General features: G+C 54.7%; 1 protein-coding gene across 1 annotated transcript; it reads left to right on the forward strand.

The window, feature by feature from the left end:
• The first annotated feature begins 54 nt into the window (after positions 1-54).
• On the forward strand, positions 55-27,610 carry CEP131 (centrosomal protein 131). The gene is made up of 26 exons (XM_065415661.1): positions 55-209; positions 2,189-2,396; positions 3,839-3,933; positions 6,376-6,490; positions 6,946-7,073; positions 8,125-8,238; positions 9,054-9,203; positions 9,767-9,884; positions 10,806-10,925; positions 11,696-11,864; positions 12,023-12,123; positions 12,515-12,697; positions 13,143-13,376; positions 13,867-14,004; positions 14,759-14,884; positions 15,211-15,327; positions 18,746-18,848; positions 20,094-20,295; positions 20,798-20,905; positions 21,599-21,716; positions 22,087-22,161; positions 23,594-23,736; positions 24,998-25,175; positions 25,331-25,527; positions 27,204-27,264; positions 27,393-27,610. Exons 2-26 carry the CDS (start codon positions 2,220-2,222, stop codon positions 27,465-27,467), a joined length of 3,345 nt encoding a protein of 1,114 aa, XP_065271733.1. The 5' UTR covers positions 55-209; positions 2,189-2,219; the 3' UTR covers positions 27,468-27,610.
• The last annotated feature ends 102 nt before the right edge of the window (positions 27,611-27,712 follow it).

Consider the following 27,712-nt stretch of genomic DNA (forward strand, 5'->3'; position numbering starts at 1 on the left):
AGGGGGAGCTCAGGGTTAGTTCCCAGGAGAGAGGGGCTGTAACAGGGTCCCAAGCTCCTCTCTGCTGCTGGAGCATCCTTATAAGGCCTGGAGGCTTCAGTTGCCTTTTTCTCTCAAGCACCCCCCTCACCCCCCCCCCAAATAGATGCTGGGGAAATAGCCCTAAATACAGGTGTCCCCAGCACTGTGACGGCTGGAAGTTCAGGCAGGTAAGGAACCCCCTTTGTATTCTTATTCATCCCCTTTGGTTTGTTTGTGCATGCAGGTACCTGGGTGCTGGCACATGTGAGTGATGTTTTGCCAACAAACTTTTAGTTTTTCTTTTTAATTCCTCGTGTGCGGTTTTTCCTCTGGCTGGGGATGTGCAAGGAGCAATCCTGGCCCAATGCAAACCTGACCTGCCACTGCACCCGAGAGGGGTCTGGCATAGGGAGAGGAGCTTTCGGAGTAAGAATGCTGGTGTTCTAGCGCCGTGGTTCTCAAACGTTTGTATTGGTGACACCTTTTGCACAGCAAGTCTGAATACGACCACCCTTACATTAAAACACATTTTAAAAATATTTAACACTATTATAAATGCAGGAGGCAAAACGGGATTTTGGGGGTGAAGGCTGACAGTTCATGACCTCCCTCCCCATGTAATAACTTTGCGACCCCCTGAGGGGGTCACAACCCCCAGTTTGAGAACCCCTGTTATAGCGCTTCAGCTAATGGACAGTTACAGTCAAGTGGCCTTCAGATTGCAGAGCTGGTTACTTTATAGCACTCAAAAGTGTATTGGGCACCTCATAATGCAAATGAGGAGCCATGGTCCCCGCCTCGACGGGCTTACAGTATACAGCCCTAATCCTGAAATCGCTTCTGCCGTACCTGTGTGGAACCTGGAGCAAACCTTTTGATTTTATTAGTTTTTGTAGTATAGATAACCTAACTATACATTTCTCTGATCAAATATGTACCCAACTCCCAAGCCCAGTGCTAGCTGAGGCTGTGACCCATCTTCCTGGTGTGAGCTTGGTGGTTTCCATAGAGAGCCTTTTGTTTGTTCTTATTTCTTGTGCCAAGGGAATTGCAAATGTCTTTGGAAAGAGCTTAGGTATGTATGTATGTGATGTGAGGCCAGATAGTTTTCCCCTTTCTCTCCAAGAATTGAAGCTTTCTGCAATTTCAGCTGCTTCACAGGACATTTATTACTATTTAAAGAAATAAAACAACATAGCAGAATAATTGTGAAACTGCTTTGAGGCCATGGGGGTTGGAAAGGAGCCGGCGCGGTCCTTGGGAGCTGGGCTTTGCTATGCAAAAGGAAGAACGGGGCAGAATTAAAGTACCGCTTTGGCTGTTAAGGTTGGAGGGTGCAGTGTGTTAATTTGGCCTCACACTCCCTCAAAACCTTCTTTGAAAGGACACATTCCTGGCTGGAAGTGAGTGACAAAAGTTGTGTTAATTCGTGAATCTCACAACCCTTCTCAACACACTCCAGTTGCAACTTGTAAAAACTGAATGAAGGGAGTTTGAGGTGGGGAATGGTGTCTGAACTGAAAGAACCCTCTTGGACGCAGTATGTTATAGTGGGGTGAGCCTCAGCTTCCCAATCTGTCACATGGGGACAGTGATACATGCCTGCCTGACACAGGTGGGTCTGGGGATTAGTTAGGCCAAAATACCAAGGAAGTGGCCACTGATTTTGGGTACCTTAAATTTTGGGAGTCTAACTTAAGACATGCTGGATCTGACCCTCAAAGGTGCCGAGTGCCCACAAACCCAGTTGAAGATGCTGAGAGCTGCAGATGCTTAGCAAATCAGGCCTAAGGTGCCTGAAGTTCAAAAATTTTAGGCTACTTTTGAAAATGTTGGCATGGGTGCTTAGCAAGTACTCGCAGGTACAGAGAGCCCGGCCAAGCAGGGTGTGAGCTGGTGGATATTCAGCCCCTGTGCGTTTGGGCTGTTGGGGGGAAAGCGGAGAGGCCAGGACCAGCTCCAGGCACCAGCCGAGCAAGCGTGTGCTTGGGGCGGCATTCCGTCCAATCTTTTTTTTTTTTTTTTGCTTGGGGCGGCAAAAAAGCCAGAGCCGGCCCTGGGACAGACAGATGACTTCTCCTGTCACTGAGCTATGTAGGTGCCTCTCACTTGCCACCTGACCCTAGTTGTACTCTTCTGTGCTTCATCTCATCTCAATCCACTGCAGTTTTAGGATTTGTCGCCCTCTCCATCCCACAATGAAAAGCACCCGTAGCAGTTCCTCATTCCAAGCCCTCAATGCCAATGGCTTGGACCTGAGTCTAACGGGCCTCCCACTGCAAGTCTTGCGGCGGCCGAGCAGTGCCTCTCCAGCTAAGCACATTGCTCGTTCCATCTCCGTCATCACCGAGAGCAAGCCCAGAAGGAACGCTCCGGTGAGTACTGCGTTTGTGGGGTGCTTTCTCCCAAACCCTCCCATCACCAGGAGAACCTGGGCAGACATTTCAGACTTCTTGATACACTTCTATTCTCTAGGGGTTGCTGAGTGTTTAACTTCATCCCCTGGGGACATGCATTCCCCTTGCTTTTGCTCTCTGAGCAGAAGTTAGGTGTGTGCTTTGGGATGGGGGGTTCCACAAAGGGCCGGTTGCTGTTTTGTGAGGCACCATTGCTATGCATTTTTATTCTAGAATTCCCTAGTTCTTTGGGAGGAATTTGCTTTGCTGAGTCCATCCCGGCATTCTGTGCCCATGCATCACTTTAGAGATTTATTGTTGGGTTTTGTAACACACCTACTGGGGATGCCCAGAGCTCTGAGCCACTGTGTTCCCTCTCTGCCTTTGCAAGAGTGAGCTTTGCTGGCAAATTAGACTGTGTGTCAGCTCCCTGCCATGCCAGCTTGTCTTCCTCACCAGCAAACTCCTCAGGGCTCTCCCAGCCCAGACCTCGCCAGCAGGTAACGTAACCATCAGTGAATTCCAGCCCCCAGGTGCCTCGGAGAGATTTCTTGGCAGTGCACAGCCCCTACCCCTACCCCTGTGCTTTCACAGGAGGCATTCAGTTTGCTGCTCTGTTAGAGTCAGACATCACAGCTTATCAATATCACTGAGGTAAATATTCCCGTCCCTTCAATCACAGCACCGAAGGGGCTTATAGTAAAAGGAAAACAAGTTAATTAACGAGAGAGCATGGATTAAGTGATACCAAGTAAAAGAGAGAAAGTTCGAGACGGTTACAAACAAATGAAAGTGAAAACATGCATCTCAAGGTCTAAAACTTAAAGATACAGTCTTTATTCAAGACGGTTTCTTTTACCCCCATCTCCTTTCGAGCTTTTAACTGGCTGGCCTGGGCAGGACTTATCACAGAGCAAATCACTTGGTTTCTTTTTCGCCTGAGGTGAAGGATAAAGGTGGAGTCTCTCTCTGTTCCTTACATCCCCAAAGGGATTTCTTCATCTTACCAGGCAGGGAGGCCTCTGAGGACCCAGTCTCCTGCATCTGTCGAGGGTGCAGGTGCCATGTTAATTTCTGTCTCTTGAGCTCGGGAACAGGATAACCCCCTGCTCGTTTAGCTGGATAGCTGTGTTTACTGCTAATATGTAAATTGAGGTAAAGCCACGTTCCTTTGTATAGGACAGACCCATTCATCCCCTTTACCTTGGCTAGGCTGTCTTGTCTTCACCATCATACAGAGAGAATTTGTAACTTCTCATATAAAGTCAACACGTGCCTCGGATCACAAGATTAATATCCGGTGTGGTGTTAGCTTTCCTAAGACACCTCACAAGGCGTATTTTGTACAAATATCATTGCCGTAGTGTATAGGGTGTGAATATGGGGTGTCTCAGTCACAGATTTCACTTTCTCCTGTGCAGGAAGATGCAGGACTTGGCTGCTCCAGAGCCATTAACAATCTCCGGAGATGCAGTAGTACCACCCAGGTCAACCAGCAGGTGAACGGTGCTTTTCGGTAAGGGCTAAAACAATACCCACCCATCCTGTTTACTAAACAGCGAGGAAACCCTCTGCTTCGTGGTCTTGTTAGGCTAACTGGTCAGTGTCTGAGTTCCAGGTACTTCACTTGGGGGAACATGGGGCTAGAATCCAAGGGAGATAGGAAGTGTAATTCTGTGGGCCTGAAACCTCTTTCAGAAATAAGCCTCAAGTAAACTGAATGCCATATTCATTCCAATAGGCACTGTTGCCCATGCTAATAATCCAACCTGTGCTGCCTAGCACTCATGAGCAACCATACAATAGCAAATCATTGTGCTTGCAAGGTGGACAAGGCAGGGAGGGGGACAGCTGACGTGTTGAATTGACCGAATCTACTTCCCAACCCTGTGGGTGCTCAGACACTACTGAGGTAGGGGCCTCATAAATAGGTAGCTGGATTTCTTCAGCTCTCAGAGGGGAGAGAGCATCCAGTATTGTTGCAGGAGCGAAGAAACTACTGCTGTCAACTGCTGTGACCTCCCTGGGGCCTGTCCTCACTCCTCTTGTCTTGCAAGGGGCAGGAGGGCATTATTCTGCTATTTCAGATTCTTGACACTGTCTGATTGGGAAGGACCGTGCTTCCTTTTTGAATGAAATTTGCCTCCAGCCCATGGGATCCTGCTGCTCTTTCGCTCTTTGTTACTCTTAGGGACGTAAAATGTGTAATTGGGAGAGGGAGGCAAAGGGGAACTATAGGAATGAAAGAAACGAATGCCATGTCTCTTCCAGCTTCAGGCTCTAATATTTTATACCGTGCTTCTCATCTAGGGCCTCTCTTACACGTTCTAAAGGCTGATTACTTGATCAGCATGTAAGGGGGGAGCTGAACATCGGAGTGTAAGAGTGGGGTATGCGGGCTCTCTGGACATCCTATTCCTAGGAGCTGATGCACAGTGAAGGTTTGCTTTTCTTGCTGCTGCTGCTTCTCTTAAAAGCTAGGCCTCCCCCACCTCCAGGAATGCATTGTTAAATGCTGAAGGGAAATTCTTTTGTGCGTAGAATAGTAGATGAAATGGGGATTAAGTCCCAGTCTGCTTAGAGAATAGTTCTCTTATATGCCACTTGACACAGACCAGAGTCCTGATCTAGCTGGCACCTCAGACTAGTGTGCTGTTTGTGAGGTTCTTCACAAAGTTTCCAGGTTAATTAGGGCTTGTTTGGGGAGCTCGCTTGTTCCCATGTTCCGAGTTGTAATCAGCTCTTCCTTATAAGCCTGATTTTTTGCCTCCCGCTGTGTAAATCCTCACTGAAGGCCCTCTGCCCTTCAAATTTTGCATTGTGGTTGGTGGATAGAGGAGGAGTCCTGGCCAGTTTTAGGCAGAAGAGAGACCCCATTTCTGAAAGATGGGAGCTTGAATAAACAGGCTTACTTCTTTGGCAAATTCTTGTAACGCTGTTTTTGCCACTTTGTAGCTCAGAAATGATGAGCCCTGGTTTAGTTGCAAGTGGAGCACAGGTCTGTGCTGAGCTGGAGCTGCTCACTGCCGAGTTAGAAATGAGAGAGTGTTTGGGGTGCAGCGGACTGTGAGGTCTACTTGACTCTGTGAGGTTTGCAAAGGCTTTGACAGACTGTGCAACGTTTATCAACAGACTGACTGGCTTTAGAAGCATAACCAGATGCTGTGTCCGCATGGACTTCAGGGTGCCATGAGAATGGCAGTTGCTGTGCTCATGTGCTTCCCGCTGTCTGAAGGTTTCGTTTTGGCCGAGCTTTAATTCTGGGTATTTTGGTTTTCAGACTTTTAAAAATAAAAATAAAAATGCTGCATTCAGTGAAAGATTTCCCCCCGTTGAGTTATTGCTGGGTATGTACAGCCTTTGCTCCACGTTCTAGGAACACACACGTCCTCACATACACTCCTCCACGCTTTCCACCTCTCCAGGAATCACAAAGCACTTTACACACTCTTGTTAATTCTCAAAACACCCCTGCGAGTGGGATATTCTCCCCATTTGAGATGAGTCAGTGATTTTCCACAGGTCAGGTGGCAAGTCATCGATAGAACCCGGGAGTCCTGACTCTCAGTCCCTGCTGTGCCACTCGCTCATACTCCTTCCCATAATAGAACATCTCTTTCCATGGGGCTTTGAAATATACAGCACTGGGTATGAGCTAATTATATGTAGAACCAATGACTACGTAACGACACCCTCTTCCTGCAAAGCTCTTTTACTTCCTGTTTTGGAGAACAGGTGCCAGGTGAGTCTTGGCTTTTTCAGGCCAGCTCTATGGAGTAGTGCCAGACTGTGAGCAGGGCACCCAACAGCCTCCCCTGGCACCACAGATGCAGCCCTTGAAGGAGAAACCCCCAGGGCAGCACTGTCTTTTTGCTGTTATTTCTGCATTTGAGGTTCCTGAAAAGGATTTGTTTTCATTCCCTCTCTTTCTTGGGATGTCCTTCTTTTCGGAACACAGTGCCGAGCAGTCTGGAGACTTCTTGACCTTCTTCGACAGCAGCTCTGGGGGAAGAAAAAAGCTGGCAAGTCTGAGCAAAACCTCTCCAGAAAAGAGAACCACATGGAATGTCCTGGTAAGGGAGACATCCTATTTTGACTGCTGTGGGCAACATTACGCTCCCCATACTCATGTGAGTAGCCCATTGACTTCAAGTTAATGGGGCAAGCCCCATGCTTCAGTCCTTGATCGGTTCTCTCTGTATAGGGGTACATCTCCAGCGTGGTGCTGCTGTGGTTGAACCCCCTGATATCCTGCCCGTTAGATCTGCAGCACAAATGGTTAGCAAGGCAGCCTACTGCCACATGGGGGCTCCCTGGCCTGTGTTCGACCGTGGGTCTATTTGTCTGGTCCATTGGCTGTTGGTCCCTGACCTGGAGGAGTGCAAATGGACCTTTCAGAGCACATGCATGGTGGGACAGTGAATCGTTCTGGGAGACACTGGCCCTTGCAGGAAGTCCACATTCCCGGGGAGGGTTTATAATACACACTGACTGAGCGCACTCCTACTTCTGCTTAACGCCACCGTAGGACGATCAGCCCAGGGTCTTCCCGATCCCATCCAGCACCCGCAGCTCCAGCACGCTGGAGTCCCCAGCAGGCATGAGGAAGAAAGAAACCACTGTGCTGCTGGCACCTAACTTCACTGCCAATAACAGGTAAGAGAGGGAGCAGCACAGGGCTGGGACGGTTCACCCCTCTTCTTTCGATGTGGAGCTAAAACCAGGAAAAGGAGGTGGTGATATGAGTCAGCTGAGAATGAGATGTGAACGGCTATCTAGACCCCCACGCACGTAATGTATAGTGTATGCATGGGATTTCACAGACCAGGGGGATGGAGCTCCCCATCTAAACTAACTGCACCGCGATAGCTAAGGGTCAGATGCAACAGGGCGCTGATGGCATCTGAGCAGAGATTAGTCCTGGAAGGCTGGGCTGGAGAGGAGACACTTGAAGGTTGCTTAGTGCCCAGGAAGAGAGATGCTGCTCTAGATTTAGGAGAGGGAATGAATAAAGTGTGAATCCAGGAGTAGAAGGAGCAGGCAAAGGCAGGGGGATGGAGCTGCACAGGTGAGGATGAGGAGACTGAACCTGGTGTTGAAGAGGCAGGAAGCTGACAACGGTGTTGGAGGAGAACATGGCAGGAGGGGAAGATGGCTTTAGCTGCAATGGTTTGGGTAGAGTAGCTCTAGTGCACTGGGTACAAAGCTCCTTCCCCACTCGTTTACTAGAGAGTACAGTGGCTCCACTTGCTCTAGAGAGCAGGAGTCCCGTACTGCAGGTGACTAGATGGTATAGGAAATATGTACAGAGGGTTTTGCAATGCAGCATTTGAAACTCCCTCCTTTCCCGTGCTGCGAAAGGCAAGGCTTACGCCAGACCGACACGTTGAAAATGCCGGGACGGGCAGACGCAAACTCACAGGCTCTCGGCTGCAGTCCCACGTTAGCACATTTCCTGCGCTAAGGGGATGTGTGTGTAGCTCTCTGCATAATGCTGTGTACCAGCCGGGGAGGAGTACGTTCTAGGTGACAAGTGAATTTCTAGGAGCTGCCTTCTGGGCAGCAATGCACCTGGTAACAATGCCTGAAAGCCTAAGAGAAGCTGTGAGTATTTGGGGTGCTGGGAAAACAGTACAGTTATCCTAAGAGCCCATTTCTGTGCTCTGATCCAGCCAGTCCTAACATCTCATTCTTCTCTCCATGCAAGGAGTAACAAAGGGGCCATGGGCAACTGCGTCACCACCATGGTGCATAACAACTACTCCACCACAGACAAGGCCTCCACGCCGAAAAGTTCCAACCAAGCAGCAACTTCCCTCAAGTACGTATGGGTGAACACTCTGCTGGGGACTATTTCTCTGCCGCCGGACAGGCCTGGACTGGGTGACCGGACAGGCCTGGACTGGGTGACCAGACCTGCTCCTGTGCCTGGCTTGCGCCATACTCTCAGGAGGGGTTTAGATGCATGAGAAAGGATGCGTCTTAAAACATGTCACCCCCCAAGTGTGACTGATATTGCTAGCTGACAGTGCAGGCCCTTAGCTGCGTCATGCCAGACGACTGCTAGCAGCTCTGATAGAATGTTCCCAGACCTGCCAATGGATCTCCAGGCACCTCCTGAGGGCTCAGAACTGGTCCAGCCCTTGAACTGAGGGTGTGTGTGAGACAAGGCGAAGGGAGGGGGCTCCTCTGTGAAACACTGAGCATTTGACTCTCCGTTCAGCTCCTAAAGCCCTAGTCACTCTTTACAAATGGAGTTTCATTGTGCTTGCCTGACCAGCGCAGGTGCTTGCAGAGATCTGGCAACCCAGGACTCCTGGTTATGTTCTCAGCTGTTCCACTGACTCGCTATATGGCCGTGGGCAAGTGCCTTCTCCTCTCTCAAGGTTTCCTTACCCCTTGAAACGTGCTTTCGTCCCTTGGGTGCCGGTCCCTGGCAAAGGGCGAAGCCCAAGAGCAGTTCCTTGTCCAGCAAGAGGTTCCGGTTTTATGCAGAGTGAGACGGTTATGGGTGCCCATGGGTCTGGCTGGTGGGCACAGCAAAGCGCCTTTTACTGCCCTGTGCACTGGGCCAGCCCGCTGGGTGGGTGTGGCATTCAGCAGGATGGCCCTAGACAGTCTCCTCCTCTCCCTTAGCAATATGATCAAGGCGACCTCGAATGAGGACAGTGAGAGCAGCAGCTTCAAGAAGTCTCAGAAGAACTTTTCCAGCAACAACATAATGCCCCGCAACAACAGCAGCAGCCTGCTCAAGAGGAAGGAGGTGACGGAGGAGGAGGCAGAGAGGTGAGGCAGGGAGCGGAACAGAAAGGTGGGGGGGGGGGGGGGAGTTTCAGGCAGGGTGGGAGAAGCTTGGGGCTAATGGAGGGGAGAAGGGAGGGCCAGGGCTGGGGGAGGCAATGGACACTGTCAAGGCAGATTGCAGAGGGCATGGGGAAATGGAAGTGGGATATAGCGCAGAAGCTGGGAGAGGGAGCAGGTTTTGTCCAGTAACACATTCGGATGTGCATATTCTGTGGGCCAGATCCTCAGCTGGTGGAAATCGGCATATCTCCATTAACTTCAATGGAGATACATCGATTTCGTCCTGCCTATGGTCTGTGTCTGTGCTGTCAGTCTCTCTGGGAGCTTGTGTGTCTGATCATACAGGAAGACAGGATACTGAGTTAGATGGACCTTGGGTCTGACTCAGTATGGCCGTTCTTCTGACTACTGTCCCCTTGTGGGCATGTCCACCTGAACGGCGAGACCAGATGAGGGAGGTGGTCAGTAGTGCCTCAGGCTGTGGGTGTGTAGTCTCTGCCCATGTGCTTGCAGCAGTCTCATTGAACCGCCTCTTTCCCTTGTAGGTTCATTCATCAGGTTAACCTGGCGGCTGTGACCATCCAGCGCTGGTACCGACACCACTCGCAGAGGCACAAGATGGGTGCAGCCGCTCTCGGGCACTTGTTGGCTTCCAAGAGAGAGGTCTGTCACAGGCAGGTCTCCTGGGTATTCGCTCGGAGCCAACTCCCCAGTCCAGCACAGCCTTGTGTGATGCTGGCGTGCTGCTGCCCTTGGAAACAGGAAAAGTAGTTCCCCTCTGGCCACCAAGCCACCCAGCTGAGAACTGGACAGGGTCTGATATGTAGCCAGAGGGATGTGTTGGGCGGCATTAGGCCCCTCCAGGCTCATGGAGCCAGAGAAGGGCCCAGGCATCGAACTCGGGTGGCTCATGTGGCAGCACAGAGCACCGCTGGCCTGGGTGTTTGAATGGCGAATATTCACGTTGACATCCCTGGGAATTTAGTTCCTCTGAAAACCAGGCCACAAGCCCCTTGCTTCAGCCTCTGAGTGGTCTCTCCAAGTGTCATTCCCTTCCCTTGGTGTAGCTGCAAACAGCCACTTGATTGGCAGTAACAGCAGTAGTTCCTGTTGAAGGCTTCAGTCCTCGTTCTCCAGTGTCCGGTTACTGGGCACGCGTAATGTCTAGGGCAGTGATGTCCTGTGTTGGCACGTTGTGCTCCGTTGGTAATAACTGGCACATTAGGAAGTGATGCATCATCTGCAGCTTTTTCTATTTCTTTGTATTTAATTATTTATCTAAATAGGGGGGGGAAACCGTAGCTTTTGCATGTGTGATTCTATTTTTAAACCTGTCTCATCAGTGATTTCAAACCTAGCCAGCAGATAATTGCTTTTAGTGTTTCATAAACATGCACCCTCGGGTGAAACCTCTCTGGGCACAGAGTCTCTGAAAAGGGAGGGTTGGGGCAGGAAACTCTCTGGGTTTGGGGCAACCCAGACAGGAGGGAAATGCAGTTTGTTCGCATCTCTTTGCTATGGGCAGCGAATGCTGGCGAGGAGCATCCATAGTTCTCAATAACGTCCATCTGTGCTTCTGTGAAGGAAAGGCAGCAGCCGCGGATGGAGGAGGGGAACGTCCTGGACTTGCAGCGGAAGAAGGATGAGGAGAGACGGAGAATCCGGGAGGAGAAGGCCCAGCTGGCCCGGCGAGCTGCTATCCAGGTAATGGTGGGGCCAGTGGGCTCTGAGCAATGGGTGGGTCAGTTTGATTGGCTTACCTACTCAGGAGCCATCTTTAATGTGTATGTGGGGCAAGGGCAGGGAGGCGTGTTTCTCTGCCTTCACAAGGGCTTCACGCAGCATAGCTGGGGGAAGAGTTGGGGGGATGCTGGGCAGCTCAGTGTGGGGTGGGATCCAGCGCCTCTGCCCTGGCCAGCCTGGAGTCTCTTGCCGTTCAGCAGTCTGTGTGAAAAGCTGATCTCAGTCTAGCTCTTGGATAACAACCGTCCACATCCGAACTGGCCGCCCCTGCAGAGAGGTCACGGCTCAGTGGGCCACAGCGACAGGACTCCTCTCTTGGGAGGAGCAGGTCCCCGCAGGGCAGATTGAAGCACACTGGCGGGGAGCATTGGCTTTGCTGCTGCGCATGCAGCGTCTGTCCTGTGTATCGTGCCCTCGTTACTCACTATTGGAGCAGCTCGCAGTCTGTACTGTGGTTACTCCCACCCTGCCAGCCCTGCACAGGAAGGCTTGGTCTCCGGGGGCTGCCGATGCAGCATGGACATGTTCATTTTTAAGTCTTGCTGGATGGGATTGTCCTCTCATTAACCCTTCAGTGCCTGCTGCGCTCACTAGCATCTCCCCAGTGCTCAAGCTGCCCCCCCTGCCCCCAGCCATTGATCACACAAACTGAGCGGTGCAGGAGCTCAGCAACATGGGCAGAGGGGGGCCTTGTGCCAGGCAGGATGCTGACGGACAGTCCCCTGTTACAGGAGCTTCAACAGAAACGAGCCCAAAAGGCCTCTGATGCGAAGCGCCTCGCGGAGGAGGAGCTGGTGCTGCTGAAGGAAAGCAGACGGGTGGGAAGGAAAAAACCCACCAAGCCGGCCTCTGTGAAGAACATCAGTCCCGCCAACAGCGTCGTCAAAGCCAATAATGCAGGTGAGAATCTCCCCAAGGCCTTTGGGCCGTAGCTCCGTGTGCACCTCTCGCCAGCGGCCGAGAGCCTGGGCAGTGGGGTGCTGGGGCATGGGAGCCGAAAGGAAGGCCAGGGCTCTTGGGTTGGTGTAAAGCAGTGAATGCTGCTTTGATTCCCACAGATGCAAATTTCCACGCAGCAGCTGCCGAGCCCGAAGAAATCTTCCCCCCAGGGCCCGGTTCGGGCACTGGACAGGATAACGTGGCAGAGGACAAACCACAGGTGGGCTCAGCTCTTCTCTTCTTTCCAGTCCCTGGGGCTTTCGAAAGCTCAGGCACTGGATTTGGCTCTCCCTCCTCTCCCCTCCCCTCCCTCCAGACCCTTTCAGTTCAGGGAGGCCCAGCAGGTGCCCAGCCCTTTGCTCAACTGGCCCAGGGGTGTGTGCTAAAGAGGCTTGCATGAGAGCGTGGAAAATGACCCCACTGCAGAGAAAGCTGGGACTGTGCGTTAGGCCTTTCTCGATTCAAAGGGCTACTGACCTCCCTGTTCTGCATCAGGCCGCACTGAGCCCCCCGCCTTCTGTGGCTCTTTAAAGCCCGGATTACAAGCTGGGCAGGCCCTGTAAACCATGTGTGGGTTTTTCCCTCAATTCCTCCCACCCCTTCTTCCCTAGGATGTGAACTCCAGAGAGCTGGCCAGTGAGGAGCTGCAGACGGTGGTCACTGCGACCAGCAGAGCCCAGTCCAAGGTCACCCTCAATGAGCTTCTGGACACCCTCAAACTGCTGGAGGAGGAGCCGGAGTTGATGCCCCAACCTAAGCTCTACAAGAAAGACAAATATGCCTGGATAGATGGGGTAATGTCAGGGCTCAGGGTTGGATAAGATCATCCCCTAGACAGAGCTGGGCTAGGGCTGCTGTGGGCAAGGAGGCTTCCCTCCCAGGGCCACGCAGTCAGAGACGGGATGGAAAGTTAATGCCCGTGAAATGCCACCATTTCAGACTGTGCCTCTGGGAGTGTCAATCGGGGACAAGGTGGAATTTGGCCTGGCTGGGGAAGTGAAGCATGCATGCCCTGTTCCCCTCCCCCCAGGAGCAGCAGGGCCTTGCTAAAACCCTTCTCTCAACCAGGCCAGAATTCCTGCGGACATGGAGTGTGAGCGTGTCCACATGAGGACTGGCCATTAGGGGGCGATGGAAGAATTCGGTTCCATTGGTGACAGCTGATTACTCACCCAATGCCGTGCCTCCCAAGCAGTCCCCACTCTCTGCTGTGCTATTGCCCTGCACTGCTCCCTGCAGGCTGCTGTGTCCATGAATGCGATCCATCTTCTCCCTGGGCAGGAGGCCGACTCAAACTCCCTGACTGCTGATAACCTGGAGAAGTTTGGAAAGCTGAACCATTGCCCCGGCGTCCCTGGGGACGGGGCTCTGCTCTCCGAAGCCAAGCTCCAGAGCATCATCACCTTCCTGGATGAGATGGAGAAGTCGGAGCAGGAGCGGCCCAGATCCGCTGCCTCTGCCACTCAGCAGGAGGTGAGCAGCAGGGCAGTGTGCTAGCCTAGCACCTGCAACGTGTGTTAAATGGGAACTTGCCCGCTGGCTGTTCCGCTCGGAAGCTGCTGTGGAACAGAATGAGATGGGGCCAATGTAACGGAGACTGAAATGGATCCGTCAACATCCTCGCTGGGAAAGGGGAAGCCACCGAGGCCTTCGGACCATGTTCCCCTACACCTTGCTGCTCTCTTGGCTGGGGTGGCGGGGAGTCTCGAAAAGGCACGGCCTTGGGCAAGTGGGGGGTTGGGGTGTGGCTTTTGGAGCACGGAAAGGGAATACATCTGCTGTCTCCATTCCAGGAGGTTAGCGAGGGACCTGTCCTGTAGGTGAGGGCTGGGGTTCCAGAGCCCGTGTGAGGGGCCTGACAGTACAGTGGCTGAGTCCCTCCTGCCTCTGGAGACCTGGGGGAGGATGCTGGGGGGGAAGAGGGGGTCTCCTGGTCCTACACTGAGCTGGTTTCCTCTCCCAGGGGCTCTTGTCTGAAGAGGAGGTGGCCCACCTGGAGCAAGCTTCAGCCGTAGCAACAGAGGTCACCAGCTCCATCATGAGGCTGAAACTAGAGGTGGAGGAGAAGAAGCGAGCCATCACCCTGCTGCAGACCGCGCTGGTGTGTAGCCCAGACACTCGTCAGCCTGGGGCGGGAATGAGGGCCGTGGGGCCTGCAGCAGTGGGAACCAGAGCTGGCCCTTCAGGGCTGGCCTGCACTCTCAACCATGTGAGAGGGCAGCTGTACCACCCTCTGCACCAAAGTGCGAGCAGTTAGTCATGCTAAATACCCATGGCAAGTTGGGGACAGATCCTCTCCATCATGGTGCCAAGCTAACGTGGAGGGACCAGAGGGATGGATCCCGAGCTGACACGGACTGAGCCATTGGCAGTGGTCTGGGAAAGTCCAGCTCGGGGGCTGGGCAATCCCTTCCCTCCATGGTGTGCTCACCTCCACAGTCCTTGTCCACAAGATGCCCAATCGGGTTGGGACTTCTGAGCCTTCTTTGTACTGCCAAAGTGCCCGACAGTGTCAGTGACCCTAATGGGAGCTGGTTGGGTCCTGGCTACGCTCCTGATCCAGCCGGCAACTCTTCAGGAAAGGGAAGAGCACTAGCATGCCAGGACTGCTGCCTTTCTTGCCCCTGGCCCCACCTGCCCAGTCTGTGCTCTGCTCCCTTTCTCTCCTCCCCACCCCCTCCCACTGGGACCTGGCAGCCCTCAACCCCAGTCAAGCTGAACCTAGTGGGCAGGCACATTCCTGGTCTCTGCCCTCTCTGTGCCCTTCAGGACTAAAGTGACTGGTTATGCCAGCCCCGGCTCCATGTGGGCAGCTCTCCCTAACGTCCTGTGGTTATTTCCCCTGCGCCTGACAGGCACAGCAGCGGGAACTGACCGTGCGGCACGTCAAAGAGACTGAGAAGGAGCTTGGCCACCAGCTCCAGCTGCAGAGAGAGCAGTACGAGGCTGCTATCCAGAGACACCTGGCCTTCATCGACCAGGTAATCTCCCTTCCCGGGTGGGACGCTTTAGAATCACGAAGCCAGGAGCCCCCTCCTCACACCTCTCCAATGGTCCTTCTTGAAGTGTTGGGAGTCTTTTACAAACTCCTTCCGAAAGCCCTTGTGCCTCGGTGTGTGTGTGTGTGTGGGGGGGGGGCATGCTTCCCATTCTCCAGCAAGGGGCTGCCTGGTGGGGAGGGAGCAGGTTCTATACCAGCCTTTCGGAGTAGTTAGCTGGCAGAGCATCCTTTAACTTCCCAAGGACCTGCAGTGGAGTCAGTGCCCACGACGTGGGTGATCTAACCTTCCCCCACCCTCTCTCTCAGCTGATTGACGATAAGAAGGTTCTGAGTGAGAAGTGCGAGGCTGTGGTGGCAGAGCTGAAGCAGGTGGACCAGAAATACACCAAGAAGATTTCCCAAATGCAGGAGCAGCATGAGCTGGTGAGAAGATGTGGAGGAGGGAGGGATGGGTGGGGGGTGGGAAGTGGAGAGACGAGACTCGCTCCGAGACCATCACAGCAGAGCGCAAGCGGAGGCAGAACACTGTCTCCTCTCCAATCTGTGGGCTTTCTTAGGCTGGAGCTGTCCAGGTCCTGGCTACCTCTTCTGCTGATGAAAGGGAGAGAGCATGGCTTCCCCCGGGGGTGGGTCCCAGTCTGAGGCTAGCTGGCAAGCCAGAGGAGGCTTCCATCCTGACTGACTGGGGCTGCTGCATTACATCCGAGCCCTGCCTGGCTGGGCCGACCGGAATTCGAGCTGGGCATGCAATGGAAAGCTGTTGGTGTCAGATTGCCGAGGACGGCCTGTTTCCCCACCGAGGCCAGGCTGTGGAGATGACGCCCCAAGCCCGCTGGGCAGCGCCGGGTGAGGCCTTACTAGGCACCAGAACAAACCTGCCTCTGCAGAAGAATTTCTTACGGTGGCTTTGGATACTGGAAAGAGGGGCTTGTTCCCAGGCTGGAAATGCGCAGGGCCTGAGAGTAATGTGGGTTGGGGAACCCTCGGAGGGAGCGATGGCAAAGGGGCTCTGAGAGCTCAGCTTGTCCTGCCGCCCTCCAGCAAACAGCCCATCCTCTGCGGGATGCTGCCTCGTCGTGAGGAACGGTCATCCTGCGTTTCCCTTCGCCCAGGTTTTACCTGTGACTCAGTCGCTGTGCGCTGCTCAGAGCAGCAACCCATCGCCTCGCCGTACTCAGATCTGTTCTCCTCAGCCAGTCTCAGCAGCTCCGAACTCACTCCTTGGCGAGAGTGCCCGACCCTCCCACGTACACTGCCAACGGGCCTCCTGCACCTCCTGCTATTGTGCTCTGAGCCCGCTGCCCGTCCACAGACCAGCCAGTGAACCCCAGTCCTGACCTGTCGCACCTCCTGCTGTTTATTTCCTAGCCCTGCATCGAGTGGAGACAGCCGTTCGCATCAAACCGTGGCCACTTTGTCACGTGGACGCATAGAAACTAAGTCAAGACCCACCAAGCTCGTTTCACTTTGGTTTTTAAGCCAGAGTTTGAGTCCAGACAGGAGGGAAAGGCAAGTGCGCTCGTGCTCCCCGGAGCCTCTGGGTGGCTCGCATCTTGCAGTGGGCTGAGCTGGCCCAGCACCTGGTCGAGATGTGAGGCAGCAATACTTACTGGCGAGAGACTAGCTGGGGACAGTGAGGGGTGGTACAGACCCGGGCTGAGGGCTCCTGCCATGATCTGTCTGCCCCACGTACTCATCTGGCCCCCATGACCGTAGTATCTGGGGTCCTCATGATCTTTAGCGCATTTATCCTCACGTCCCCGTGTGCAGCAGGCCAGGGCTGTTAGCCCCGTGGTACAGAGGGGAGCTGAGGCCCAGAGGGACTGAGGGACTCGCCCAAGGTCACACAGGATGTCTGTGGCAGAGCAGGGAGTTGAACCCAGGCTTCCTAAGTCGCACGCTGGTGCCCCAGCCCCGTGGTCATCCTTTGTGTTATGGGTTAAATTCCCTTTCTCGGCTTCTCTAGGGCCAGCCGAGTTGCCAAGCAGTCAGGAGCCCCTTCTCCTTTCCTTGCTAGCCCCGTCACATGCTGGTCTGCGGAGAGGAATTGAGTTCATGGGGCCTCCCTGCCACTCGGCTCTTTTGAGAGCTGCAGGTTTCTGTATTGGCCCCACTGCCTAGCTAGTCAGGCTGCTCCCTTCAGCTGCATCTGCTTTCTGAGTCACGGGGGTGAATGAGCAGTTGGTGCTTTCACGTGCCCCCTCCCCTTCAGCACGTCCTGCAGCCGGTTAGCAGGAAGCCTAGGTGTGACTTGCACTTCCTCGCCTGTGTGAGCAGGGGCAGCTATGTTCGTGTGCAGGACCAGCTGTGATACTCCTTAGTGCTGTTCCCAGCACTGTCCACGTGTTAACTCACCTGCTTGGCTGCATCTTCCTGTCATCACCACAGTCCCCTGTTGGGTTTCTGCTCCCACCCAGGCTCTCTGACTTTACACGCCTTTGGGTTTCTCCCCAGTCTGGTGCACTCTGGCCCCCTTGTGGGAGGTAAATCTATTCTTGGCTCTCTCTGGGCCATGCACCTCTGTTCCGTGCACTGTCTGGCTGACCTGGAGCTGCTGCTGTCTCTGAGCACCTACAGGTGAAAGCATCAAGATGGTAATAGGCAAACCCCTGCCCGGGGCAGGGAGGATGTGGAGCATTTCACAGCTCGACACAGAGGGTTGGTCATTGACAATAACAGCCACAACCACACTGCCTCCCTGCACTGGTTACTGGGCTCAGGGGCTGAGTCCGAGCCATCATTCTCTTCCTCTTCTGACTTTGCTGCTGTGCAATTCGCTGTCTCCTCTCCCTAGAGGAGGTCACGCTGTCCAGAGACCCTTTAGAATGAACCCCACCCTCCTTCCTTCCAAACAGAGTCCAGGTGATACAGCTGTCCTACGGTTCGGTAGTGTTTTGCATCCGAAAGGATTCAGGGTGCTTTGCAGCACTGCAATCCGGCCGGCAATTAGAGAATGCTGTATTCAACTGAAACCTCCATGGAAACTTATTAATGCCAAGTGTTAATGATTTACATTTGACTGGGCAGGACGCTGGAGCTGGCTCTCCCAAACAAGCGCCCTAGTGAAGAACGGTAAGAGCAGTAGGACCTGGAGTGTCCAGCATCACCTGTGCCCATGGAATCGGAAGCAGTTGGCAAAGCAGTAGTGTCTAAGGAAGGAGTGACATGCTAATATCTGCCCTGGGCACAGCCTGCTGCAGGAAGGCCAGAAAACATCCTCTTTAGCAGAGCTGTGTGGCATTGTAAAGCTTGTGTAGATTCAACTGTGACGTTGCAAGATCCTGTGAAAGGTGCATCTGTCTGTCCTCCTATAGCCCCCGTGCTCCCGTCCTGAATCGGGGCTTGCAGGGGGTTGGAACATCAAGTACTCATAGATTCCCCAAAAGAACACAGCACTCCGTACATGCCTCTCCAGGCAGGTAACTGCATGTGCACATGGATGTGCATATGTGCCTCTCTCTGTCCTCAGATAGGCACCATCAGCCTGGATTCGCCCTAAACCAGGTTTCCAGCTGGGGCTCTCATTTGTTTGCTACTTTCAGCAGATGCATTTCCAAGGGCTTCCTACTACAACAGGTAACTCCCCTGCTACTGTTTGCTGAGCTCCGCAGGGCTCTCTGGCCCCATCAAAGGAGAGGGGTAAAGGCACTGGGACAGTGTGTCTTTGCCTAGCTGTGGGGTGCGCACTTGGGCTGTGGCTGTTCAGGTTGCCCATGTGTAGCAAAGGTCATTGGCTCTTGTCTGGTGCTAGGGACTTTCCTCTCAATGGGAAAACTGCATTTGTAAGGAGTTTTATTGCCTTCCATCTTGTCCCTGAAGTTTGATATTCGGTTCCCAACAGGAGATCAAGAAACTCAAGGAGCTGATGAGTGCGACTGAGAAAATCCGCCGGGAGAAATGGATCGATGAGAAAACCAAGAAGATCAAAGAAATCACTGTGAAAGGTACAGAAGGTTCCTCTCTCTGCAGAGGTGTGAAAGCCAGTGTGTACCTGTCCCTACCCCCCACATGCACACAGCGGGCACCCTACCCATAAGGAGCTGCTGACACCTCATTGCAGATTCCACATGTCAGGACTGTTCTGCTTGTGCATTTCCTGCCTCTGCTGATGGTCCAGTGCGAGCAGGAGATTCGGCTGCAGCTTCCTTGCCTGGGGCCATAACGCTCTGTTCTGACGTCCCAGCTAGCCGTTGCTAGGAGGGTTGTGAGGTACTGGGCTGAGAGCAGGTTCTTCTGAGGAGCCAAGATCCTGCTTTCAGACACATGCCCCTGAACAGTAACTTAAATCAACAAGCGGGGTGGGGAGGGTCAGGAATTGCCCATGGCGCGTTTCCATGTCCTGGCCCTGACTTGGAGGCTGCCCCGCCTTTGTGCTTTTTTTTGTCATCTCCCTTTTGAAGCTCAGCTCACAGTAGCAGTGACGGTTCCCTGCTGGTTTTGTCCTTTATTCCAGTTGCCAAGTACTGAGTAGTCACAGCAGACAGAGCATTAGCAGCTGGAGAAGGGAAAGCCCTGTTAGCTCATCCAGCCCCTTCTCCTAGGAGCCAGTGCAGGATCCTTCCTTACTGCGCTTTCTGGGTCCTTTGTCTTTCCTGTTGTCGGCTCCCTCTTCCCGCCCCAGGCTGGGTTTTGGCCGGAGCTGACAATAAAGTGACTGGTTCATGCTCTTCTTGGACTTTAAGTTTCTTGAGCTGAGGACCTTGACTTCTGTACAGGGCTCAGCAAGTTTCCTCCCCCGCCCATAAGTAATGCTGCATGCGATGCGACGCCGGTCCCTGTCCCTGACAGTTTACACTCTAGCAGGCTGCGGCAAAGCCCAGAAGAAGGGTTAGCTTTGAGTTAGGTATAGCAGAGTGTTTTATTTAGTTCCCTGCAGGCATGGTGGAAGGACTCAGGGCTTGCCCCATCAATGTTATGGGGTATTCAGTCCTGAAGCTGGAAAGCTTGGGTAGCTCCCCCTTCCCTCCCACTCCTTTAGCTGCCTGTCCTATCTCCAGGCCATGACGTGGTGAGAGCTAACCACTGGCAGAGCCATTACTCGCTTTCCAAGGACATTGGTCTGAGATCGGGTGTGAGTATGTTACACTCTGAGAGCCCCATTCACCCAGGCTGTGTGGATGATGCCACTGTCCTTCCCCATGAGTATCACCAGCTGAGTGTCTTTTCCCTTCCCCTCCCTCGACCCCCAGGGCTGGAGCCTGAGATCCAGAAGCTAATCGCCAAACACAAGCAGGAGATCAAGAAGCTGAAGACGCTGCACGAGGCAGAGCTGCTTCAGTCGGACGAACGGGCAGCCCAGCGCTACATCCGCCAGACAGAGGAGCTGAGGGAGCTCCTGGAGCGGGAGAAGGAGGAGCAGGGCCAGCGGGAGAGGGAGCTGGCCAGGCAGCGGTACGTAGGGACCCAGAGGAAGGGCTGGAGTTTCACACTGGATCCTTCCTATCTGCTTCTGTCCCGTGCGGGAGTCAGAGGGGTGGGGGGGAGATAATCACCCCTAGGCTGGATGGCCAGCTGCAGCTTTGCCTCAAGCCTTCATGTGTCCCACCCACTGGGATAAACTAGCACCCGTTGGCCAGACCGTTCCAGCGCCCCAGCCTGAGATGAGCTGCTAATATCCCCCGTTAGCCTGTGGCCTGCTGGTGGATTTCAGCTGCAGAAGTTCCTTCCCCACGTGGACAGCCACCCCCGTCTGCCTCAACTGAGAGGCGAGGGCAGCTAGCAGGGAATGAATGCTTCCCGCCAAGCTTGAGCGGCGTAACAGGGCTGGGGCATTGCAGGGGGAGGAGAGGCAAGCGGCTCTGCAGCTCTGAGTCCCACTAATACACTCGTAACCCCCGAGGGACAGCCTTGTGAGGGCAGGCGAGTCCCCTGAGCGGCCCTTCCCCCACGGCAGGTACGAGAAGCACCTGGAGCAGGAGGAGCAGGCGCTCCAGCAGCAGCGGCGCAGGCTCTACAGCGAGGTCGCTGAGGAGAAGGAGCGGCTCAATCAGCAGGCAGCCAGGTGAGAGCAGCCCGGTGCAGAGAGGGGTCTGTGCTCAGCCTAGAGCGTGGGAATCGGGCTCTCCCTCACACCACCCACCCTGATGGAACTGGGGTTCTCAGGCTCTTCCCTGATCAAGGGACTGGCTAAAACCAGATTGTTAGTCCAGCAAGAGTGCGAACCTTTAGGCCAAATCCTGTCTCCACCGGCCCCCATGTCTCTCAGGGGCGGCTGTTCCCACTGGCGTCACTCCTGGCTTTGGCAGACCCTGTGCCGTGGGGTGCAGTCTCTCCATGCGGTCGCAAGCACGCTGCAGGAAAGGGCTGGGAGAGCAACTCTGATCCTGGCTGGTGGGGCTTGGAGGAGAGGTCAGCTGTGAGGTTCTTCTCACTGCGCTCCCCAGCGAGCGGAGACGGCCGGTTCCTGCTCCCCAGGTTTGTGGAAGCAGAATGGCTCTGTTTCCTATCTGGAATGGGGTGGGAGCCGACGGCCCAGTCTGGCTGCACTGAGGGACGAGCATTGCTGGGCCTAGGGATAGCAGAGCTGGCTTTTTACTGGGGAGGCTGTGCTGCGAGTGCTGGAAGGGGCCAGGGTGGGCCACTGACGCCTGGTGAGAGTCCTGCTGAGTCCAGTAGGGCTGCCAGCTCGCTGGGCCATGGGTTGGCGAGGGGCATTGTGACAGTGAACTGACAGTGCTGACCCTGTGTCCGACAGGCAGAGAGCGGAGCTGGAGGAGCTGAGGCGGCAGCTGGAGGAGAACGGCTCCATAGTCACCAAGGCGCTGAAGGAGGAGTACGAAAAGGGGAAGGAGGAGCAGGAGAGGCGGCACCAGGTCTGCCCTACACCCCAGCCCATGCGTGTGGTCTCCTCCTGGCTCTAGCCCTGGGCGATAGAATAGCCCCGTGGGTGCCCTGAGGGTGGCCTCGTGAGCAGATTAAAATGAGCTGCACCCCACACTCCTGTCAGCCATGGGGCGCAGAATGGACACCCACATTCCTGCATTGGGTGCAGCTTGCCGGGCTGGTCGAAGCCCCCGTCTCAGCAATGTGGACACCTTTCCTCCGGGTGTGCTGTGTGAAGCAGACTGCCCCCCTGGAGCAGGGGCTGGGCCTCGCCTGCGGAAGGCATGGGGCATTCTGGCTGGCCAACGGTGCGTGGCGCTCCCTTGAGCAGGTTTCTCACCCTACTGTTCCCTCCTGCAGGCGGAGGTGAAGGTGCTGAAGGACAGGCTGGAGATTGAAAAGCAGGCGTGGGAGGCCAACTACATGAAGAAGGAGGTAACAGCACACTTGGCTGCGAATGTGGCTGTTGTATGAATTTAGATGGAATATGCGGGCCCAAAGAGTCGGTGTTAACATGACCCAGCCACTGTCCAGCATTAAACAGTGCCAGTCTGGGGGCTGGTACCCGGAGACCTGAGCCCGTTTAGCACCATGGCAACACGCCGTCGAACAGCCTTTTCACCTGTTAGTAACGGTACAGAAAAGAAGGAAAACCAGTGAGAGCCTTTGGAATAGAAAGGGTTGAGTAAAGCTTTCAGTCTGACAACAGCCCTTGTTCCCTTCCCTTTAGCTGGAGAGAGGTTTTACAAAGACCCCCCTTGTCCTACCGTCTCTTCGATGGGGTTAAGACGGTAATAACGGTCTTTGGGGAAAGGGATGACTTTAGTTGAGGGGAGCTGGAGCTGGCGCTGCTGGTAAAGTCCCATCCCGTTTCCTAGAGGACAAAACAAGACAAAGACCCACAAAAGGGGAGAGAGAAGAACAGCGATGAGAGAAAATGCAGCTTCAGTCTCTGGTGTTAACTCTCACTTGCATCCTCGCTGCTGGGAAACCCCAGGCCCAGCCCACGATCTGATCAGCCACCCTGAGACCTGGCAAACTTGTACCAGCGACGGGCTGTTTAGGACCTTGCATTTCGCTGCCTTTCTGGTCACAGGCTCGCAGCACTGTTGCAAAATATACTGTCGTGGCTGGCTAAGCCAGACACTTCTCAGACAGAAGGGAAAAGAAGGGAGATAGCCAAGAGAAAAATCAAGTGGGGAAGAAGACACCAGGTGGGGGGAGGAGTGCGACAGTCTCACATCCCAGGTGATGGTCAGGACTCAGCTGGAGCCAGTGAAGATGATGATGTCACCTGGGCGCCCCCCTCTCTATCCTGGTCTGCTCAGGATGTCTCTCAGGATTAGGAAGAAAGAAGTCCAGGGTCCCAGGAGATGGTGGGGGTGGTAACTCCGATGGCAAAGCTAATGCCTTCCCCTTCTTTCATTCAGCCAGCGCTGCAGTAGCCCCCAACCCCAAGTCACTTCTGGGGGACCTCAAAAAGAAGTGATGGGTGGGGAAGCCCAGCCTCTCCTTCTGTTGGCCTGATTGCCAACGCACCAAGGTGGTTCATAATTTCTAGTCTCACACTGTTTTTGTTTATCAGGCATGATTTTAACGCAGCCCTTGAGGTGTAGCAGGAAGCCTTTTGGTTTGGACTGATTGTCTGTCTCTTCCTGATGCACCTTTCCCCGTCAGCGTTTGTTGTCTTGGTTATTGTGACACCGTATGAACTTTCAGTCACTTCCCACAGTTGAGCTCACAGTTAGGGTAAATGTGTAGGCCCAGTTATCACATCCGCTCCTCACTGAAGCTGCTGTCCCCCACCCCAGTCCGCATTGTAATTGGATCTCCTGCCACCTGACCCCATGTCTGACTCTCTCCCCAGGAGGCCTGGCTGCTCTCCCGGGAGCGGGAGCTGAAGGAGGAGGTGAGGAAAGAGAGGGACAAAGAGATCGAGCTGGTCATCCAGCGCCTGGAGGTCGACATGTCGTCTACCAAGGAAGAGTGCGAGAGGGTGGCAGAAAACAGGTAGGAAGGGGCCAGGTGGCCACAGGGATGTACTGAGCCTGTATGAGTGAGCCCTGGTGCTTCTAGGCCTCCAACCCAGTCATCTGGCATCTCTGTAGCTGGGCCCACCTCTCCATGCCAAGAACACGCTAACCGGAGTGTGGGAGGATGCCCCAGGCTCCATACCTCAGTGGAGGAGAGCAGGGGTTCAGTGAGTTGCGGGGCTCTGGAGCGCCCTGACCCAGGAATTAAGGCGCACAGTAGTAAGCAATGAAAATAAGCACTCTGGTACTCGTATTTGGAGAACTGTTTCACTTATGCTTCTTTGTAAAGGCCTGGCTTTTCTAAACTCAGCCTGAAATTGTGTGCCTGATTTGTGGATGCACTTATGAGTGCTTGCATCACCGGCTGGTATGCATCTAATGATTTGTGTGTGTAAAAGCCCAGTTTGCACCTCCGCAACCTTGCACACCCAGTTAGGCACACAGTTGTGTGTGCAGTTTGAACACTGTTAATTTTGGAGCGAAGAGGTAGCATGTATGAAGGTTTGCACCATTGAGTGCTGAATGGCGAAGCAGATGCTTCCCCACTGAAAACCTTTAGAGGCACCCATCCCCGCCCATGGCTGGGAAGGAGTTAAATAAGCCAGGAGGGATTGCAAATGATCTTCCATAGCCCTTGGGCAGGCCTCCTTTATGCAGGCCCAGTGGTTCCCACAATGCCATGCTGGTGGCTGAGGGAGGCCACCTATGGGAGTGAAAGCTGTCTTCGTTTGATCTCCTTCACAGAGCTCTGACACCGCTTCCCTCCCCCGTAACCTGGCTCCCTTTAGGGCCTTATTTACCCAGCATCCTTGCCTGCCCCTATACCCTCAAACCATGGGACATTCTGTGTAGTTTAGAGGTGGGAAATGGAAAACCGATGAAGGGAAAGGTTTTTCCACCCAATGTGTGGTTAGCCTGTGGAACCCACTGCCACAGGCAGGGAAGGCCAATAATTTAACAAGATTCCAAAAGGGATGGAACATTTCTGTGGACAAGAAGAACATCCAGAGTTACCAGAACTACATCTTTGGGGCAGGGATATGAAACCATCTGCTTAAGGGTGTAAGCCGATTTCTAACCATCAGAGGCCAGGCTGAGACCCAATGTGGGGTAGGATTCTCCCGGATCTCCTGCTGTGGGGCTCTTACCCCTCTCCTCCGGTGCTGGCTGGGGTGGGAAACGGGGCTAGCTGGGCCTGGGCTCTGATCCAGGCCGGCTGGTCCTGTGTTTTCCCCCAGGATAAAGAGAGTCCGAGACAAGTACGAAGCGGAGCTGCAGGAGCTGGAGAGGTCTGAGCGGAAGCTGCAGGAGCGCTGCAACGAGCTGAAGGGGCGGCTGGCTGAGCGGGAAGGCGAGAACCTGCACCTGCAGGGCCTCGTGAAGCACAAGGAGCAGGAGGTGGAAGACATCAGGAAGGTGGGTGAGGGGCAGGCTGTGCACTGGGACGGGGCAGGAGCTCTGCTGCCCAGGTGTGTGGGATGCTCTCCAGTGAGCTCCCCCTCGCGTAGCACTGAGCTCCCCCTGGATGCTCCGTGCCCATCAGAGCACCTGACTTCTCCTGTCCCCCGCAGGTGAAGGACCAGCTGGCCAAGGAGAGGAGCAGCCTGTCGGAGGTGATTCGCCAGGAGTTTGCAGACAGGCTGGTGGGGACGGAGGAGGAGAACAAGCGGCTGAAGGCAGAGATGTCGGAGATGCGAGCCCGCCAGCGCCTGGAGCTGGACAGGATAGCCCGGGACAAGGACGAAGAGCTGGAGGAGGTTCATAAGAGGTGAGGGCTGAGCTCCCGCTCCGTGGGGCTTGGGCTCCGCGATTGCAAGACTGGGGCTTGGGGGCAGCTCGAGCCCCACAGCCTGTCACCTATGCAAAACCGACCCATGTCACATGGGGTCCTAGCACTGCATTTTCTAACACATGCCTGCTCCTGCGTGGAGCCGTGGGTCACCCTAGCTACCTGCCTGTGGTTTCTGCTGCTCTGTGCTGATCCCCCTGGGCCCAGTGGCAGCCCTGTGGCACCAGACCTACGGGCCTCTCCCTGGAGAGCCCCAGGAGCTGCTCCTTTACTGGCCCAGCTAGGGGGACCTTCAGCGGCTCTAGCTGGTCTGGTGCTGTAGATATTCCTGCCGGGAGAGGGCAGAGGAGTGCAGACATGTGCGCATACATGCCGCCGCTCGCTGTGACTATCCAGGAGCAACTGGGTTATGCCTGGCCTACGATCGGCTCCTGTCAGGTGCTGCCATGGAGATAGCCAGGCCGCCCCCGCAGCAGACCTGGCTCTGTCGACCTAGTGGGCCAAAGCTGGCAAACAGCAGCACTGAGAGTCTGGCCGGAAAGGTAGAGAAGAGCAGATCGGGAGGTGATCCCGCTGTCAGGGAAGGCGGGGAATTCTGGCGCAGAGCCCTCAGCTGGGGGGAGGGGAGGGGAAGGGGGAGACTGCACCATCAGGCCAGGTGGGAGAGGGACGGGATGTTTCCTGGCAGGCAAAGCTGGGGCGAGGGGTTCTTGACCAGCAGCGTCGGGTGGAGCACTACAGTGACGTGAACTCCTGGGGCTGGCTGCGGGCATCGTCCTTCCTGCTGCGTGATTTTAAGTGCACTCAGGTACCTGGGGAGGAGTGGGCCCTGGGTGCGGTGTGCTGGTGTCTGCACACAGGCTGTGTGACTGCTCCAGCCCCTCTGAGTGTCCCCTCCTCTCCACCACCTGGGCCCATCTCTGCCTCTCGTGTTCTTGACGAGGGAGGATGGTCTTGTGGTAAGCCACAAGGCTGAGTCAGGAGATCTGGGAGCAGCTCCCTGCTCTGACACTGACATGCTTTGTGGCTTGAGGTGAGACACTTCCCCCCTCAGCCTGCCGACTTCCCCACCGTGCATCCAACAGGGAGAGCATCGGTGACCTCCCTGCAGGGCCGAGGTTGCTGCAGAGACCAGCACGCTTGCCTGCGGTGACAAGTCCAGCTCTCTCTGCTACATACAATCGCTGGGAAAGGTCACCCCAAGTTGGCGCTAGGAAGACTGGTGCCGAGGGCATTGCTGAAGCCGAAAGGGCTGTGATAGGCTGCTGGCAAAGCGGCAGAGGAGTGCGGCTAGCACCTGAAAGAGTCTGGAAAGGAAAGGCAGAATTTAGGGTTCAAGTCATCTCAATGCATTTTGGGTAATTTCAGCACAGTGAGGTCACTACCTCCTCCTCGGCATTGGTAACTTGATCCAGGCCCCCAAATTGCTTCATGTCATAACAGGGAGCAAGGGTTTTATTAACGTCTGATCCCCGACACCCCCTCATTAGCGCAACAGGCTCGATGAGTGTGTGCAGGGGCACGTGAGTCCCAGGAGAGGAGAGGGACCGTTGTTACCTCGCCAGCGCCTGTCGCTGGCTGCTGCTGTGCTGAATCCCAGCCATGTGTCAGGTGTTCAGCACGGCCGTCGGCGTGTCTCCCTTGTCTCCGTGCAGAGTGAAGATGGCCATCGTGAAGAAAGAGGAGACGGTGAATGTTCTTCGGAAACAGTACGAAGTAAGTGTCCCTGCGGGCAGGAGCCCTGGTGCTGGGGCAGGGTCTCTGGCACCGGTTCTGTCCCTCCTTGTGCCCCTCTGCCACGTGTCTAACCTCGACTCCCTCTCCTGTCTTGTTGTGTGCTCCAGGCAGCTGTGAAGCGGGCAGACCACCTGGAAGCCCTGCTAGAGCAACAGCGAAAACAGCTGCTGGCTACTAACTAGCAGCCAGGGCGCCGTCCCCCTCCCACAGTACGGCAGGAACAAGGGCTCCCGTTGCCCAGGAAGTTGCTCGGTGGTCGCGGGGCTGGAAGTGGAGTCTTCCCCCTCCTGTGCTGTTCTCTTTCTACAACTTCTGTTACTTGTGCCTCAGCCCGACCCCTTGCTGGAGAGGACTCCCCGTGCTCAGGCTTTTGTGTGGTATTTTAACAGTAAACTGCGTGCGTGTTTCTAAAGTCCGTCCGATCTGT

This window comes from Emys orbicularis, chromosome 13 (assembly GCF_028017835.1).
Source record: "Emys orbicularis isolate rEmyOrb1 chromosome 13, rEmyOrb1.hap1, whole genome shotgun sequence".
Lineage (NCBI taxonomy): Eukaryota > Metazoa > Chordata > Testudines > Emydidae > Emys > Emys orbicularis.

Bases quoted from the DNA above. Each gene is read 5' to 3' on its own strand.
- CEP131 (XM_065415661.1), top strand. From the start codon at position 2,220: ATGAAAAGCACCCGTAGCAGTTCCTCATTCCAAGCCCTCAATGCCAAT. The intron at 22,162-23,593 runs GTAACAGCACAC...CTCTCTCCCCAG, and splicing joins CCAACTACATGAAGAAGGAG to GAGGCCTGGCTGCTCTCCCG. The intron at 27,265-27,392 runs GTAAGTGTCCCT...TGTGTGCTCCAG, and splicing joins TTCTTCGGAAACAGTACGAA to GCAGCTGTGAAGCGGGCAGA.